Raw genomic sequence first — 14,465 nt, 5'->3', positions numbered from 1 at the left:
AAATAAGGTCACATGCACAGCGGAAATGCTCAGCGTGAGGCCTATCTCGTGATAAGCATTCAATCAATGTCAGTTTTCTTCATCCATTCATTCATGACTCACAAAACAATTGAAGACCTATTTGTTGCAGAAAGACAGAAGACACACTCTGAAACACACCACGTATGAATGAAAGAGCCATACAAGCAAAGAGTCATTCATACATTCAATCAACATTTATTGAGCGCCTCCTGAGTCTGGGCACTATGCCAAGTCCTAGAGATCCAGAGATGAACAAAACTTAAGCCTTGCCCCCAAGGAGCTCACAGTCTAGTGGGGAGATAAGCACAGAAACATTACAATACAATGTAAATGGGTCCTAGAAGACAGGCATGTCTAAGGAGCTATAAAAAACACAGAGAGTGCTTATTTCTGTCTGGGGGGGCAGGAGCTTGGGATTAGGGAAGATTTCATAGGAAGGCAGTATTTGAGCTGAGACTTGGAAGTTGAGGACAAACTTCCAGGCAGACAAAGGGGAACTAAAAGTAGGGGAGGTGGACTTGGAAAACATGTGAGAACCAACAGATTTGGTGACCAAGTCCTTACAGAGGATAAGGGAAGAAGAGCTGAACTTTGGTTTGAGGGACTGTGTAGAGATCACTGTCATTGACTGAAACAGGAGATACAAGAGGAAGAGCAGATTTGGAGGCAGAAGACTTTTGGTCTTGGGCAGGCTGAGACTGAGGTGTCTGTGGGATGGGCAGGCAGATATGAATCTAGATATGATGAGAAAGGCAAGAAACATGAAATTGAGAGTCATCTCCACTAACAGTGGCGGCTGGTGCTGTGGGCTTGTCTGAGGTCATCCAGGAATCAGAAGTGGAGGAATGGGGCAGTAGGCTAGCCTAAGGTTGGCCCTCGGGAAGAGTGAAGGGGTGGGGGGAAGAGGAACCCATAACAAAGATAAGATATGAAGGTCTCAGTTGATTTTGCCTGCACTGCTATACATCAAGGATGAAGGCCAATGTTCCAGAACAGAGCTGGAGCAGTTCCCTGCCACTGTCCTCTGGTACTACAGTCCTCATTTCACTCTCAAACTGTCTAAGAACAAAATGCTTTTCAGGTAACTCATACCCTTGGATTTTCCTCGAGAATAAGGAAACATTTAAAAGGGGGGAGGAGGCATCATAAAACAACAGGATTTTATCAGGGCCTCCTGGCCTGTTCACTTCAGCAGCCAGGCTTTCTTCTGAATGCACATGGTGAATCACACAGCTGAGATTACTCTTAGCTCTAGATGTTTAACTAAGGTATGAGGCACGTCACCTCCAATATACCCTACCCTCAACTGCAAACACCTTAATTTAACTTTGGAAAACTGGTGTTTCTACTGACGCATAAATATTTACACAGTTAAGAGTCTGTTATACAATTTTCAACAGTTAACATCTTGCTAGCGCTGACACCCAATGGAAGTGTGATGAGTGATTTTAAAGTGTGGCTGCCACCAAGTGGCCATATTTGAGAATTGCTGTTTTCCATTGGTGCATGGGACTGTCTGCAGGATTATTTCAAAAGAGAAAAATCAAGTTTACTTTCAGGTATATAGTGTTGCGCTCTCTAGGTTAAATGAATGAGACCGAACGGTTTATGAGAGCCTCAATACTACCAAACGCTTTTCAATGAAGGAAATACTCCCGTCCATCTCTGTGGACACTTTAGCAGCTGTCAAATGCATACAAATGTCAAGTTGTACCAGTGTCACAATTTTTTGAGTATTGGTTGATATATTAACAGCAGCCCAGAAAAATGGATAGTTCCTCACCTTCCATAAGGCCTTCTGCTTAATCACCCCCACGTTCCCCTCACCCGACAGCTGTGGGAAAGGGGCCATCTAACAGAAACAGATGTAATGAGTGCCAGGCAAGGGGCAGTAAAAGCAGAGCACACCTAAGTTTGGTGGGAGGGGCTAAAAGGGCACTTATCCTTAGGAGAACTAGAAACCTGGCCGAGTCTGAAGGCCCACTTGCGGGTTTCCTGACCACCAACCCCAAGTATTAAAATGATGGTCACATTCATTACTTGCTAAGACACCACAGACAGACCTCAGGGGCTTCAGTCTCCCCAGCTGTAAAACTGGGACCATGATCCTCTGTCTACCCCAGGAAGGCAATCGGAGACCACATCCTGCCTGCACCAGGTTGTGACTCACCTTCAAGCTTCTTCTTTTGACCGACTGGAGCACGCGGCGGTTAGGAGGGTGCTTCTTGTGGATTCGGTTCAGGAAGTCCACTTTGACAACGTGCTGCGAAATGGTGTCCTGGAAACGGTCAAACACCTGGCACCGATTGCTCAGCGTCATGTTCTTCTGGTTCAGCTAGGGACAGAGCAGACACACTCCTGCAGTGAAGTTCAGAACGCATCCCCCTCCCAATTAACTCTATGCTCTACTTTTAAAAAAGAGGAAGCCCTGGGCCAAATGGGCTCCTTCTGTCAGGTGCTGGTATGTCAACACTCCCTCAGAGGGCCAGGGAATAAGGATGAGACATTCTCCCTTAACCCTGCCCAGTCCAGCCTCGTTCCTACTCCCTGGGGAGGCTTGAGGGGTACAAGAATAGGGAATTAGCCAAGAAGTGCCCTTCCAAATTCAGCCTCTGACAGTCGACTATCCAGCGTATAGGGTTCAGAGGAGATGCAGGCCTTGGCCCTAGAGTGCTCCAGACTCCCTTCCTAGCAAGGGATTTTCTCCCACCAGAAGCAAGACTGTTTCCTGTATGGGAGCTTGGCTGACAGGTGAGATCAGCACCAAAATACTGTGTCTCCTGCCCTATTCCTCCACCACGGTACTAGAGAACATTAGTGAACCCATCTGGATACCAGAGCCTTGCTCTACAGCAGGCAGAAAACCTTGGACTGCTCTCAGAGGCCATAAGGAGGGAAGAAAAGTTTGTGCAGCTGCATAGAGAAGGCATAAAGAAACGATGCCTCTTTTCCTCTTCTACATCTGGTTCCCTACACATTAATTAAAAGAAAAGGGGACTTCCTTGGTGGTCCAGTGGTTAAGAACCCACCTTCCAATGCAGGGGACGCGGGTTCCGTTCCTGGTGGGGGAACTAAGATCCCACGTGCCGCGGGGCAACTAAACCTGCGCGCTCTAGAGCCAGCCTGCCACAGCTAAGACCCGATGCAGCCCAATAAATAAATGTTAAAAAAAAAAAAAAGATCTATGTGGCAGCTTCCTACCAGTACATTAGGAAAAACCCCTAAGTGGCTAATAAAAAGTCACCCAATTAATAATTTCTCATCTGCTGGAAAGCTGCTCTTACAGATTCATATTTGGGTTGACTGCTCATGGTTGGGTTTTTCTGGTTCAGCAAGAGGCAAAACAAGACCACTGAGCCTCGCAGAGAGGCTTCCTCCTATGTAAACTTTTCTGAGTGGCATTAGTCAAATGAAGAGGGCCAAACAAACCTTTTCTCCCTATGTGCAAGTCTATAACTGAAGTTCCTCTTGGCGCAAAGCGGACAGCACAGTGTCATGCTGAAGGCAAGCAGTCATTCCATGGTTATCATCATCTGATGGACAATGTCTTAAGCAATTACCCTTTTAATTTGGAAAGGCTGCTCTTATAAGGGAGCTGCTCTGCCTGAGGCCCTCTCCCATTCAACCTTCTGAGTGACCGTGCCTATCAGGAAATGTCCTAAACCTCTTTTGGAGATAGCAAATTACAGTTCTATTCTAGCGCCGGGAAGCAGTCTGGAAAATGTAACCAAACCTCCTGGGAGATAAGATAATAGCACCCTCATACCATTCATTCATTCATTCAACAACTTACTTACTGAACACCTATTATGTGTCCTGACAAGGTCTTTGTAAAGAAGGAAGAGAAGGGCAAGAGCCTCATGTGGTGCGTAGGACACATAAGGTGTTCAATAAGTGGCTGACTGTCTGGAATACCGTTATCTGTGTCAATTCCTCAGTTCTCCAAAGTTACTGGGCAGTTAACTGCCGGTGCTACGAGAATAAATATTTTAGAATTTTCTTAGTTTGTTCCCTCTGAGAACAAGAAGCAAGAAGATATGGAAGAGCATTTATCTGCATAAGGTTGGGTCTAATGCACTGCCCCTTTTAGGGCTGTAAAACCAACTGCTTAATTCATTACAGAGGAAATTATTCACGAACAACCAAGCGCTAGTGGGTTAAGTCTGTCGGTGCGACTGAAACAAGGCATTGCGGGAAAAGGCTAGATGCACAGCTGAGGCATGTCAAAGTAATCAGAACTGAGTAGGATGGTTTGCAGAAACCAGTGTCTGAGAGATTAAAGTGAACTCTGGTACAAAGCTGACTATACTATGCTTCCCACTGAATCAGTCCATGCCCCAGCTGTGCCCACAGAGGACTGAAGGACACTGCTGTGCTTACCACCACATGTTCGATGTGATTCGGACACATCCATCTGCCCAGGGGCATGGCAGTGAGCGGTGGCTCGAGGCAGTCCATGTGGAACAGGAGGGGGCAATAGTCACACTGGATAAGAGGGGCCACGCGACAACTCCTGCAAAAAAGAGATATAGGCCATTTCTATGGCAAGGTGGGAGAATTCAAACAAACTCTGCACTGTGGAACAGCTTCCCTTCCTTAATCCTAACAATGTTCTCCCACACCCTCCTCCCCAATAATCCCGTTACATTCACCATTAGGAAGATGGATGAAGTTGGGGGCTACCACCAGGCTCCTCATTATTCTCTCTCCTAAGAGGAATGTAGAGAAGTGAATTTTTTTGGAGTAGAGCTAAAGTGGTTGTCACAGCAGGAATGATCAATGCTTGATACCCACTGGGGGAAGACAGCCAACCCTGCTCTGATCTTTCTACTCCTTAAAAGAAAGCAACTACCTCAGTTTAAAAAAAAAAAAAAAAACCACTAGCAACCTTTCCAGAGTCTTATACTACAAAAGGAAAAGACTTCTCTTCCATATGAAGCACTCAGCAAAACTGACAACCAGAGAGTTGTGCTGGAAAAATGATTTTGTAATGTATTCGTGTAAGCATAGGTCAAGGGAGGGCATGTAAGCTAATGCCAATCGTGATTTGTAACTACGATACTCAGTGAGTCCTTAGGCTATTCTGGAGACACAGTTTGGGCGTGGCTCAGAGTTCTGCTGCTCTACTATCTGGTTCCCTATAGCTTTTGCTGTGGAACATTTCTTTTTGATAGCTATTTTCTCCTGCTATCCTGCCCTTCTAACACATCCAAGCCAACAAGTCCAGCTTCGGTAACTGAAGCAGCTGGTTCCTATCACTGAGGAGATCCTATTTGAAGGGAACCAGCGTCCCAGGGAAGCTACAACTGGGGCAGCCTAGAGGCTTTTGGAAGTCATCCAGTCTGAGGCATACCAGCTAGTATGGATATTTGTACTACTTTAAAATTCATCTTTAGTGCTTTAAAAATCATTTGCCTTTTTCCAGGGATGTGTGTCTCTGCTGGCCACAGTTCTTCCTGCTAGCCAGTCTAAATATCTCATGCTTCATTTTAAGTCCAACTCCTCTCGTTCTAGCCTCTATAAACACGGTTTACAGTACTTCCGCACCGTGATTCTTCAAGAATTTTTTGTTACAACATTCAAGGCTCTGGCCAATTAGTCACTCAGTCTCTTTGTACTCATACCATCAGAATATGGGTTATCTATATGTAACACACATGGTTTGGAAAAGACAATAGAAGAGAGAAAAAAACATTTGCTAGATATGAGGAAGAGCCTCTTGCTATGGAAGAAAAATACCTGTTACACGTGAAACAGACTTTGACTGGTAAGGGAACAAGACCATTGTGATCTAACTCATGCTGTGTCTTCTTAACGTTTTTCCCTGTGGTTTCCTCCTTTCTTCTCCTCTTGCTAGAACCTAGAAGAGAAATTGGTGGTGTTGAATTTCTCCTGGATGGAGAGTTCCTAGTTCGGGATATGGAAACAACAGTAAGTCCGAGGAACAGGTCTTAGTAAAAGCATGTGTCATGGCCTGGACATGCATCTCTTTCTGAGGCCCCCTGGGCTGGTTTGAAGGGAGAAAAAGAATGAGAAAGGAGGAAAAGGGAGATATTAAGTCAGAACTAAGATTACAAGTCACTTGCTCTATGGCAGAAACACATCTAAATGTTTTGCAGACATGAAGTGGTCAGAAACCTAGGTTAGATACGGGTGACTTAAGAAATAGAAATACCCAGGTCTAATGGTCAATAAAGACTATTCTGTGAAGGTGGCTGAGGAAAAAAATATAATTTTACTGCATTTTTATAGAAAGCAGAAAAGCTTTGAGTCTGTATGCATCCTACTGACCAGCAGGTTTCTTAAGCCTGCCAATTTCACTTTCTCTGGGAAGAAAATAAGATCTAGACGCTTTGTGGTATCAAGTAGAAGCCATGAGTTGATTAAAAAAAAAAAAAAGGGAATGGAGGGCAATTTATAATATCCATCAAAACTACAAGTACATAGTTTAAAAACAATATAAATGCATAGTTTTGACCCAGCAATTCTAGTATTAGTAATTTATCCTACTTATCCTACCGATACATTTACATGTATACAATGATGTATTTACAAAATTATTTGTTGAAACAGTATCTGTGGTAACACAAGATTAAGCACAACCAGAATTTCCATTAATAGGAAATTGGTTAAATAAATTATGGTACATCTATATAAAGAAATTCTAGGAGATACATAAGAACCAAACAGTGGTTATCTGTGAGGGGTAGGAATGTAGAAACTAGGCAAATGGCAGACAGGGATGGGTATGAAATTTTTAATTGTAACCCTTTTTATATTTTTTGATTTTTGAACTATGTGTGTGTATTACCTTTTTTGTTTTTTAAAGTGATACTGGGAAGGGTGGAAAATAGAAAACTGAGCAAGCATTGTAAACCTGCAAAGATCTCGAACCAAGAACAGGAACCTGAGACAGTGGCTACACGGACACCAACTACACCTGTGAGGCTACACCTCACAGGCTGCACAGCCCTTTGGTTGGACAAGAGTCCTTTGGGGAAGTCAGGGTAGGGGAGAGGATATGACAGTCTGGCTAACCTGGTAGTGCAGTGGTACAAGTCAGTTCATTGGGCAACTGAAATTGGGTGGGGTTCCGCTCCATGGCGGCAGCAATCAGCAGCTCAAAGGGGCGCCTTAGCTGGGGCTGCACGTAGTCCGGCTCTGCTGCCACTGGCTCCTCGTCCACGTCGATGATGTCCTCGTCGACATCATTCTGCTCAGAGGTGGGGGTCTCTGTGCTGGCATTGGATGTGGGCGTGCCAGGACGGCTGGCTCTCCTTTCCAGGATCCGGGCATGGGCAATGGCCTTGAGTTCAGTTTTGCTAGCTGATCTGTCCAACAAATCAGTGTCGCTGCTGGGGGATGTAGTCCGTTTGCCAGATTTGTCCACCAGTCCATTGACGTGGCCCAGCTCCTTTTTCTGCTCTCGTTTCTGTGCAAATAAACAGGTGGGCCCATCACACAAAGTGACACAAAATAGAGATGGATGCTACAAAGTCCTGCTAGACCACTAACCAAAATTACGGAAGTCTCTAATATCAGAGACTCATCCACCTGGGTGGGGACTTGGAACAATGGTCTGTTAAAGTTGACAAAACTATAGCTGAACTAAACTAAAGCTGGCAAAACCACTGCAGCAGGGAATCACCAAAAAGTACAAAAGTTAGAAACAATTTTACAAACCACACATCATATGATACACAGTGTCTGTATACGAGGTGGGGGGGCGGTAAAGGGATAAAACGTTAATTGTGAGAATAAACTTAGACTAAGTGAGGACAGTGAGAATAACGTAGAGAATCAAAGAGAGCACTGTTGTTTGCCTCGGAGTGCCCTGAATGGTTTTAAGAACTTTGCTCAAAATACAGAAAAACCTGCAGAAGCAAAGGTAAAAAGTAAAAGAGGCAAGTAGAGCTCCCTGTCCAGGGAGGCTGGGTGCTGACTTGCAAGGCAGCCACACCACAAGGTGGAAGGGTGGTGTGTGGAGGGCAGTGATCCAGCAATCATGGCGTCCAAGAACGGCGGCTTTCAATGTCTCAAGTTTAACTAGAACTCTGACAGTGACACTTTTTGAATGGAAAGGTGGGGACATGGAAAAAGATTAAGTGTACAGAGTAGGACTGAATGACTGATAATACCTTTTCCTCCAGGGCTCCAAATAGAGTGGTCAAATGAAGGTTTAGCACTGGTCTCCAGTCAGGAGACCTGGGATCTTGTCCCAGTTCTGCCTCTGATTCCCTATGACCTTAGGTGACTCAGGCCGGAGGGCAGGAATTTCTCTATGCGTAAAGTGAGACTAGTAAGACCTTTCTTCTCCTCCTCTCAGGGATACGGTAGAGATAAAGAGCATCACATATATGAAAGGGATGGCTCTGAGTTGGGGGAAGATCTAGCCTCCACTAGGAATAAAACCCGAACATCAGAGGTTGATGAGGCCCACAGGATGTATCATTTCAATCCACTTCACTGTAACCGCAGGAGGCCAGAGGGCTGTAGAGGTGATGGTGCAAAGGGCAGATTTGGCACTGGTAGGCATAGAGGTCCATCTGAGAGCAGGTCAGAGTGGCATTTCAGGAAAAGCACACTCTGTTGAAAAAGGCATACTATAATATAATCCCCAGAAAGTAGCTCTGTTTCCAGAAAATTGATGAAGAAGTAATAGGGCTTTGGAACGAAACAGAATTTGGTTCAAATCTTGGCTGTGTCCATTCCTTTGAGTACTTGGGTAAGTTCTACCAATTGTGAACCTCAGTTTCTTCCTTTTAAAAAGGGAGAGAGGAAAAAAAAAAAAAAAAGGAGAATATACCACCAGTACCCATAGTTGGCTGTATGGGCTAAATGAGATAACACATGTAAAAACCCAGCTATGATGAGCACTAAAACAATGTTAGTTCTTCTTCTTCACCCTCTTTTCCTGGCTTCATCTCTTCCGCCACAGCTGTTCCCAACCCTTTCAAGTCCAGCTTCTTTGAGTGGCAAGTTTCTGAAAGGCCTCCTGGCTGGCAGGTGACTCTAACTGGCCCCACTCTAATCTAGCTGGGGACACACAGGTAGAGATCTTGGAAGGAGGACAAGCTGGAGGACACCCTGGTTTGTGGACTTCAAGAGATATTAAACTACAGCTGTGGTTAGATGGCTGACTTTGCCTTGGCTTGCTTCAATAAGAACCCTATGCACACACTGAAGAATAAAGGTCTGCCTAATTGTTTACCTTCTTCTTAAAGGCTGAAAACTGTTACACACATAAACCACAATCTCTGAATCATCTCATCCTGTTTCTGCAACCAAGGAAGTAATCATTCATTGTGACATCATGTTGAGGGGCCAGGAAGAGGTTGACGTCACAACAAGGGAAAGTTGCTTGGTGTATAATTAGTGTGGGGTGGAGGGTAGGGAGTGGTTTACAATTCACAGACAAATCCGAATCCACAGCCTATAATTTGAGGATTGGGTCTCTCATAATCTGGGTGGAAGCACACCTACTTCCTTTTTTGATAAGGGAGCATTTAGCTTTTATACCCCACAGAAGTTCTCAAAGTAGAAAATTATGTTCTCAAAGCCAGTACTGAATTATCAAAGCTGAGGGAAGGGGAGCTAAAGAAAGGTTAGGCAACCTGGGGTCCAAGTGGGTCCAAGTCCTCTCCACCCCACACACCTGGCCAAGCTTCTGGATACCAGCAACTTATTTGCCTTGGGGTGAAGGGAATCCTTTTTGTATCAAGCTGGAGGAGCGTCTTCCTCTTCAGCCTCTTTCAGCCACTGGATATGGCTGCCACATTCAGGCCACTTATCAGGAGGTCTACAAGGAGATCAGACTACTCCTGTCACTAGTGAATTAACATGGCTCAGTAAATTAACACACCTTTTCTGCCCATTTCAGCAGCCCATGTTTGGATTTTAGGCCCTACTGGATTCTAAACAGTCACCATGGGGAGTGTGAGGGTGATTCCAGGGCTGGAAGAGACAAGAAGAAGGGACAAAAATGCCTTCAGGGCCAAGCTGTCTTAGCTCTAGAATATCAGTGCTCTAGATCTGGCATCCTGAGCAAAGCCTTCAGAAAGCAGCATTATTACCTTTCGGCGAACAGTGCACCGGTGACACATCCACTCCCCAGGAGGCAACATCTCTTCACTCAGTGGAGGGTTACTGTGGGGAAAAGACAAGGGCAAGACTAAGTAACTAACCCTTTGATGCAGCAGGGAAAAGCCTAACTAGGTCTGACACAAAGCTGCATGCCCCTCAACTCGTATTCTGGCCAGTCCTGCAGCACTGCTTGGGTTCTCTTATCCTTCAAAGTGCTTACTTGGCATCATTTACAATAACCTAAGGAGTAAGCATCCCTTCCCATATCTTAGAAAGAGAAGCCAAATCCAAAGCTGTTAACACTGGGCTTACAGGGAAAGAAAGATATAATGAACTAGTTTGGAGCCTTGAAGAGTCATTCCCAAACTCTGCACCATGCTAATAAAATCACTGAGAGAGAGGTCCTCCACCATCTTTTTAAAGCCTGCCAAAAGACTTCCACCTGCTGTTCAAAGCGCTCTGTAAAATGGTCTCCTTCCATCTTCCCAGACCCCGTTTGTGTTCTTTTTCTCCTAGTTAAACTGAAGACTTGCTATTTCTTCTGCTAGAACTCTTCCCCTTGAAAGCTATGCCTACCAAAACCCTATTCATCCTGTAAGGCCTGCTTCAATCAGCCTATGGTAGATTAAAGATGCCTACAAATTTTTCGCTACTCCTTCCGCCCAGAAGTAGTCCATTTCCTTCCTCTTGAATTGAGCTTGTCTTGTGACTTTTTTTTTTTTTTGGCCACAGCTAGTGGCCAATGGGATCCTAGTTCCCTGACCAGGGATTGAACCTGCACCCTCAACAGTGAAACTGTGGAGTCCTAACCACTTGACTGCCAGGTAATTCCCTCTTGTAAGTTGTTTTGACCAACAGAATGCAGCAGAGGTGACAATGCTGTAACTTCCATGGCTGGGTCTGAAGAGACCTGCAGATTCCATTTTTAAATGCTTGCAATGTTCCATCTCAGAGCCCTGCTCTCATGCTGAGAGGTCACATGGAGGAGACTTAAGGCGCTCCAGTTAACTCCAAGCCAACAGCTAGCACAAACTACTGCTATGTGACTGAGTCATCTTGGATCATGCCAGCTCAGTTGAGCCTCCAAATAACTGCAGTCCAGATAACAATGTGTACAGAAAAACCACCCAGCTGAGCCTAGTCAACATGCAGATTTGTGAGAGATAATAACTAGTGTCAAAAATAAATAAATAACTAGCGTCTATTTTAAGCCACTGAGTTTTGGGGTAGTTTGTTATTCAGCGACAGATAACTGAGCACACAGCTCCTCCATGCGCTCTTCCCAGATTACTCAGACATCCTTCTTCAGCTTTCCCTTGTGTGACAATTCTCTTACTTCTTTTATTAGAGGAACCAAGACAAGGACTGGATCTCTTCCCTCTTTGTATCTTTATAATATAGAGGTTGTACACACAGTAGTCACTCAGTAATTCAATACTGAGTCAAAATTACAGCTGTGTAGGGCCGGCCTTACTGCTCCTCCAGATTATTGATTTCCATTAAGGTTACACCAAGAACCATATGAAATTTTATTAAATTCTTAGGAGGGTCACATTTATAATGTCTATACAGCAGTAGTTCTCAAAGTGTGGCATCAGCATCATCTGAGAACTTATTAGAAATGCAAATTCTGTTCGATAAGATACATGCTCCCCAATGTTCACAGCAGCACTATCTACAACAGCCAAGACATGGAAGCAACCTAAATGTTCATCGACAGGTGAATGGATAAAGAAAATGTGATACATATATACAATGGAATATTACTCAGCCATAAAAAAGAATGAAATAATGCCATTTGCAGCTAAGTGAAGTAAGTCAGACAGAGAAAGACAAATATTCTATGTCATTTACATGTGGAATCTAAAAAAAATGATACAAATGAACTCACTTAGAAAATAGAAAAAGACTTACAGACACAGAAAACCAATTTATGGTTACTAAAGGGCATAGCATAGGGGGATGAGGGGTAGGGGGAAGATAAATTAGGAGTCTGGGATTAAAATATACACACAGTACTATATATAAAACAGGTAAACAACAAGGACCTACTGTATAGCCCAGGGAACTATACTCAACATCTTGTAATAACCTATAATGGAAAAGAATCTGAAAAAGGATGTATGTGTGTGTGTGTGTGTGTGTGTGTGTCCACATGTATAACTGAATCACTTTGCTGTACACTTGAAACTAACACATTGTAAATTAACTATATTTCAATTAAAAAAAAAAAAGAAGAAATGCAAATTTTGAGACCTCACTCCAGGCCTACTGAATTAGAAATTCTGGGAGTGGGGCTCAGCAATTCATGTTTAACAAGTTCTCTGCTCAATACCAAAGTTTGAAAACCACTGCTATACAGAATAAGGCTACGTTTACGCTTAAGAAATGCCTACATTTGGTTCCTGGGAGTCACCTACTTGGAATGGTATGGAGGAAATTTTTTTTTCAAAATACATGAGAAATGCTAAATATATATATACATAGACTATGAATATATAACGACTCTCCCTTAAGTCCCAGGCCTTAATGCTAGGCTGCTTTACCGTTTCTACCTAAAACAGCACTTGGCTTGACAAATTTTCCTAGCTCCCACTTTGCTAATGCGTCCCTGGAGCCCTGAGCATACATGTCAGGATGTCCACCAAGCCCTCACAGCTCCTTGCTTCCTATCCTCTGTTTCCTTGGCGGAATCTCAGGAGGATCCTTACCAGGAAGCATAAAACTGGAGGCACACTGGCCTACTGGGACAGGTCTTCAAGCCCTGGAGGGCCACAAGTGAATGTCGCCTGTAAAGTCTTCCCTAGTTCTCTCCAATGTATTTCTGCATAGGCCATGTCCAAACTAATGAAATGCATGCATGTAATGTGCAAAGGCCTACAGACTCTGCTGTGCTTCAGCAGCTGTCATATTAAAACTAATCCTGAAAAGGCTGCCATTTCTCATTCTGTTTTTCATCATTTCTTTTCATCTGCCTACTGACTTTGTGTTTTGTATCAAGATACCCTACAGCAAACATGTAAAGCACAGAAGGGTGAGGCAAGGCGGCAGTGGCTTAGATCTTTTACCAAGATGTGAATGGCCCCCTGGCCACTCTTCCTGCCTTCCTCAATCTATTTCCAACCCTGCTGGCAGAATAATTCTGCCACAATTCTGATCATATCATTCTCCTTATTAAAAAGCCCTTCAATATTGCCCTTACCCCATCAGGATAAAGTTCAAGCTCCTCAGTACTGCAAGCCAGAACCCTGTCCCTTCCCCAGCTCCATCAGTCTGGTGGCTCCCTACACAGTCCACACTGTTTCTCAACCCTTTCTCTGATCATTCTCATTCTCTGCTACCCACAACCACAAAAGCTGAGCCTCCCCCCACTCCTTCACCTGGTGAACACCTTATCTTTTGGAGCTCAAGTCAGGCACTATCTCCAGGAAGACTCCTCTGACAGCCCCTGATTCCCTACAGCACTTCTGGGCCATACTATAGTGAAATATTATGTACCTGAATCTCCTTCTCTGCCTCATTTACCTTTGTATCTCTACACTCTGCATTATGCCTGGCACACAGTAGGTACTCAATAAAGCTTTAAAGAACTGGGGAACACTAAAATAATGGGCTTCTAAGAAGTGAATGTAACCCCCTCCACCCAAGTCATGAGGCAAGGCAATGTGGATGTGCAGACACTTGTTCTGGTGGTTAAATAACACATGGAATTACTTATGTTTTCAATAAGAAGACATCAAAGTCCATATTTGCAAGCTTGAACTTCATACCGTAACCTACTTAAACTCTCTTTAAACAATTTGATTTCTCATTTCTCTTTCTTTTTTTTTAAACATCTTTATTGGAGTATAATTGCTTTACAATGGTGTGTTAGTTTCTGCTTTGTAACAAAATGAATCAGCTATACATATACATATATCCCCATATCTCTTCCCTCTTGCATCTCCCTCCCTCCCACCCTCTCTATCCCACCCCTCTAGGTGGTCACAAAGCACCGAGCTGATCTCCCTGTGCTATGAGGCTGCTTCCCACTAGCTATCTATTTTACATTTGGTAGTGTATATATCTACATGCCACTCTCTCACTTTGCCCCAGCTTACCCTTCCCCCTCCCTGTGTCCTCATCATTTCTCTTTCTTAACACAGGGGTAAAATGCTCAAAATCTGTATTAAGAGGCTCTCAAAAGTAGCTCCTGGTTAGTTTCTAAAGGATCACTTTCAGAGATACCATGCTGAAGAACAAACATTTCTCAGAATTGTAGATTATGGCCACAGGCTCCTCTTGTCTGCCCTAAAGTTCAGGCTGGGAGTTTAGGGAGCCATGCAGGAAAGTCAGAGTGTTGTCTCCAGGATGAACATAGA

The 14,465-nt window shown here is 44.0% G+C and overlaps 1 protein-coding gene across 3 annotated transcripts in view; it reads right to left on the bottom strand.

Annotated features, from left to right (window-relative positions):
* PHF12 (PHD finger protein 12) overlaps positions 1-14,465 on the bottom strand; it is a 39,526-nt gene that overhangs the window by 8,273 nt on the left and 16,788 nt on the right. For all 3 annotated transcript variants that reach the window (XR_009537451.1, XM_060133318.1, XM_060133319.1), the window contains 5 exons: positions 10,095-10,167; positions 7,060-7,453; positions 5,761-5,881; positions 4,402-4,534; positions 2,192-2,356 (listed from right to left, as the gene is read on the bottom strand). Coding sequence is in view for 2 of the 3 variants with exons in the window: in XM_060133318.1 (XP_059989301.1) it covers positions 2,192-2,356; positions 4,402-4,534; positions 5,761-5,881; positions 7,060-7,453; positions 10,095-10,167 (886 nt within the window). In the remaining variant the exon portion in view is untranslated. The remainder of the gene's footprint in view (positions 1-2,191; positions 2,357-4,401; positions 4,535-5,760; positions 5,882-7,059; positions 7,454-10,094; positions 10,168-14,465) is intronic.

The sequence above is a fragment of the Lagenorhynchus albirostris genome, chromosome 20 (assembly GCF_949774975.1).
Source record: "Lagenorhynchus albirostris chromosome 20, mLagAlb1.1, whole genome shotgun sequence".
In the NCBI taxonomy this organism is placed as follows: Eukaryota; Metazoa; Chordata; class Mammalia; order Artiodactyla; family Delphinidae; genus Lagenorhynchus; species Lagenorhynchus albirostris.
The sequence above is the reverse complement of the archived record's forward strand: the minus strand, read 5'-3'. Positions and strand labels throughout refer to the sequence as shown.